This window comes from Temnothorax curvispinosus, unplaced genomic scaffold (genome assembly GCF_003070985.1).
Source record: "Temnothorax curvispinosus isolate PA1 unplaced genomic scaffold, ASM307098v1 QBEX01007181.1, whole genome shotgun sequence".
NCBI classification, from domain to species: domain Eukaryota; kingdom Metazoa; phylum Arthropoda; class Insecta; order Hymenoptera; family Formicidae; genus Temnothorax; species Temnothorax curvispinosus.
Window position 1 is genome coordinate 1254 of NW_020216961.1, and position 3636 is coordinate 4889.

General features: G+C 37.5%; 1 protein-coding gene across 1 annotated transcript; it reads left to right on the forward strand.

Annotated features, from left to right (window-relative positions):
- Positions 1-290: 290 nt before the first annotated feature.
- On the forward strand, positions 291-2217 carry LOC112456793. Its single transcript, XM_025019549.1, has 3 exons — positions 291-639; positions 710-1018; positions 1328-2217. Exons 1-3 carry the CDS (start codon positions 364-366, stop codon positions 1403-1405), a joined length of 663 nt encoding a protein of 220 aa, XP_024875317.1. The 5' UTR covers positions 291-363; the 3' UTR covers positions 1406-2217.
- Positions 2218-3636: the final 1419 nt, after the last annotated feature.

The window sequence follows — 3636 nt, forward strand, 5'->3', positions numbered from 1 at the left end:
ACTTTGCTGGATTCGTGTTCAGCATGCATTACTCTTCAGAATCACTTATCTCGAGATTCGGAGAGAAAATAATATTAAAAATATTAAAAATTTTTGACGCGCAAAAAATTTCACTTTTGATCTCCGAAAACACATTTGCCTAAAAATCACAACATGGCATGTAATCTCACTAAACTCCGTTGGTTACATGGGCACCATAAGTAGTGTTTACAATATTAATGGTGAGTTCACACAACATACAGATTTCGAGATAATTGTAGTGACGACTCTGCCCCGGTCTCCCCTATAACAATGTAGTTCAATTAATAAAAACATGTAGTTTAATTAATGTAGTTCAATTAATAAAAATATAAAATTTAAAAAATGCGGGTTTATCTTCATAGACAGTGCGACAAAGTTTATGGGTTGCAAGATGTGTCATCGTGTCCGGAGCAGGCCCTCTTTGCGACCGGCTCATTCCGCGGGACAATATACGTGTTCGATTCGAGATCGAGTAATAAGCCGATTTACCAGTACCGACCCCACAGTAAATACGTGACTAAACTGGCCATGAACACGGAATACATTCTGTCCGCTAGCTTGGACGAGACGGTATCCGTTTGGGATCAGAGAGCCGGTCGGATTATGAAGTCTATCAGAGTAATGTCATCCCGTATTTTTAATACCGAGAAACGAGACACGATTACGATTTCGCAGGTGTACCTTTCAGATTCCTGATAAAGCGATCCCCGAGTGCATGAGTATGCGACGGGATAATTGGGTTTGCGTCGGGGACTCCAAGGCGAAGTTGCACATGCTAGATCCAAAGAACGATTTCAAGCTAGTGAATTCTTACTCCACCGAGGCTATATGTTCGTACCCGTTACCATCGTTAACGGGAGTACATCTGACGCACGGATGCCTGATAACGAGTTGGAACTCGTTGCACGGTACCATCGTCAGAATTTTGAGCCCTACGAATCCGCCAAAGCCCATCACTACCATACTTTTAAAAAGGGAATTTCTCTGCAGCGGCACCGTGAGTATTACACACATAAGATATTTGCCGAAAATATCATATCTTTGACTTTGAAGAAAAAATTCGTGAAATGTCTACATATAAAATGAGAAATACTGTTGAAAAGTGCAAGACAATCGGCAGTTCGAATGTTAAATATTAAATTTTTACTTACATTTAATAAATTATGAAATCAGGTTTTATCTTTGTCTTCCGACTGTTGGTCACAGCCTTCATAAGATTGATGACATTCTTACAATTCTTATTTTGCAATATTGAACATTGCACGAACTTTGTTAGATATTGTAATTTTGTGTTTTTATGTTGCAGACGGACTATCTGAATGACATTCTCGTGGTAGCAGGCCACAAACTCGTCATATGGCGCCCGAGAAATCGACGTGTTTAACGAACCATCAATGAACAAAAAATTTCCATACGTTTTCTATAGTTATTCTATATAGCAATATTGCTTTGATATGTAATATGTGATCTTATTCTTTCTCAAAATACTGCTTTGATGCGTCTCTCTAATACGCAATGTGATAGATACCGTTTCACGAAAGTAGAAGTAGATATCGTTTTGTTGGAAATACGTTTCTGTAATTAACAGCTTTACTAACATCGCTTACCTACGATTATAAGCTGAGCGATAATTAATCATAACTGTAAATATAAGCTAAGCTTATAATTACAGCGTATTCACGTCGGGATTTTTATGTTTCAAAGAATAAGAGAAAACATAAGAGAAAATTACGTTACTATATAGTTAAGTTCCATAAGCATTTAAATATATTTTGCATATTGCATTAGCGCATGATGCGTATTGTATCATCGTTTTGTTGTTCTGTAAATGTTTCTGACAAGGCGTTATATTTTAATGTAACGTATTTCCTCGTATGAGAGAGAGATACTGTGTGCGTGCACACTCGAGAAACGGCGATGTTTAAATATTATACTCTTCGTGTACTAGACGCTTATTTATAACATTTATAAACAAAATACCAATCGTTTATTCAAGTAACAGATAACTTTTTTTATCCCTTTTTTGTTCGCCGAGATTCGCCTCTCTCGAATTATGTAGCCCATGAACGTAAAATTTGAATTCTCTAGGACGTGTGTGTCGTATATATCGCATTACATTCCAATTGTCGAAATTCTATATGTCGCAACTCGATGGACTCCATTAATTAAGATTGTTAAATAAACAAGCAAATTTAATCACTTGTTTTCTCTTCTGCACGAAAAAAAACGATATGGTTGCCACAGCCAAATAAATAGTAACATTTATTGGCGCAGTCATATCTGGTGGTTGTCACACCCACATTGATGTGGTGTCTTAACTATATCATAGTTGCTGCACCACCGCGCTAGCACTGATATCAATTCTCTATAGTTGTCCCAACCATATATAGGTGTATAGTGATCCATCAATGTGGGTGTGACAACCACAAACATTGCTGCGCCAAATGTTACTATTTTCTGGCTGTGGCAACCATATCGTTTTTTTCCGTGTGGTATCGCTCATGTGCGGTGCACGTGGATGTATAATGCACCGGATTCATGGTGGTTCTTCCATGTTTACATCATCCTTAGTCGCTTTCGTTGAACCACCGGGTCAGTCGCGAGCAGATCGAATGAAAATACTCAAATTCGGTGCAAGAAAGAATGGATGACGAGAATCCAAGCTGCGCCCACGACGGCAAGGAATGTGCACAATTGTCACTGCTGCGTCTTTCGGTGGAGGTTTATATAAGAAAGAGAAAAATGTTTTTTCGTATTTCACGTGCGCAAAATTTCTTTTCTTAATTGTAGCTATTATTTTGTGAGTCTTACCACTGATGTAAACGTGTTCGATCGTGTTTCATCTAGAAAAATTTTTGAAGATTGGTAACGCAGTTAGTCGCCTTTATTTCGTTTTTTATTTATCGGACCGATTTTGTAATATATTGTCGTTTAGAATTAAATTGGCTAATGCTATATCTGGAGGGGAAATGTGAGCCAATTTTAAGAAAAAGAAGAATCTGTTATTTTGTCCGTCAGGACACGCATTATGGAACTCTTCAGAATGGATTCCGATCAAAATTATTCCATTTTCTCTAACAATAGAAATCTAGGAAAGAACTAAACATTCCGATCTGAATCCATTCTAAAATATAGTTGCACAGTAAGTGTGCAGTCAGTAATCGATAGAGCACAGCGACGGTCAATAACTATCTCTTTCGTTCGTCTCCATCCTCCATCTTTTCCGGAACATTTGTTTGGATGTATGTTTAATTATTTTATTGTGCTGCATTTCAGATATTTCTTCATATATGTTCTTTCGTGGATGCGTCGACGCTGGTACGCAGTTTGAACTTAATGTGCAAACAATTCTACCAGATTTTAAAGGATGCAGATGAGTCACTGTGGAAAGCGCGAATTAACCACATATGGCCGAATGCTACCCACTCGCTTTTGAGTCCCGGTTAGCTCAAATTAATAGCCTTACAATAAATAAAACACTCTGTAAGCCATTTTACACCAGTGCTGTTCAAACTTGCACAAGCATATGTAGGTCGTTACTTGTATCGCGTTAAATTTTATATAGTATTTTATTTCTTAACAAAATAAGCGTGTTCTACCCTTATAGAAATTTAA

Bases quoted from the DNA above. Each gene is read 5' to 3' on its own strand.
- LOC112456793 (XM_025019549.1), top strand. From the start codon at position 364: ATGCGGGTTTATCTTCATAGACAGTGCGACAAAGTTTATGGGTTGCAA. The intron at 640-709 runs GTAATGTCATCC...TGTACCTTTCAG, and splicing joins GGATTATGAAGTCTATCAGA to ATTCCTGATAAAGCGATCCC. The intron at 1,019-1,327 runs GTGAGTATTACA...TTTATGTTGCAG, and splicing joins AATTTCTCTGCAGCGGCACC to ACGGACTATCTGAATGACAT.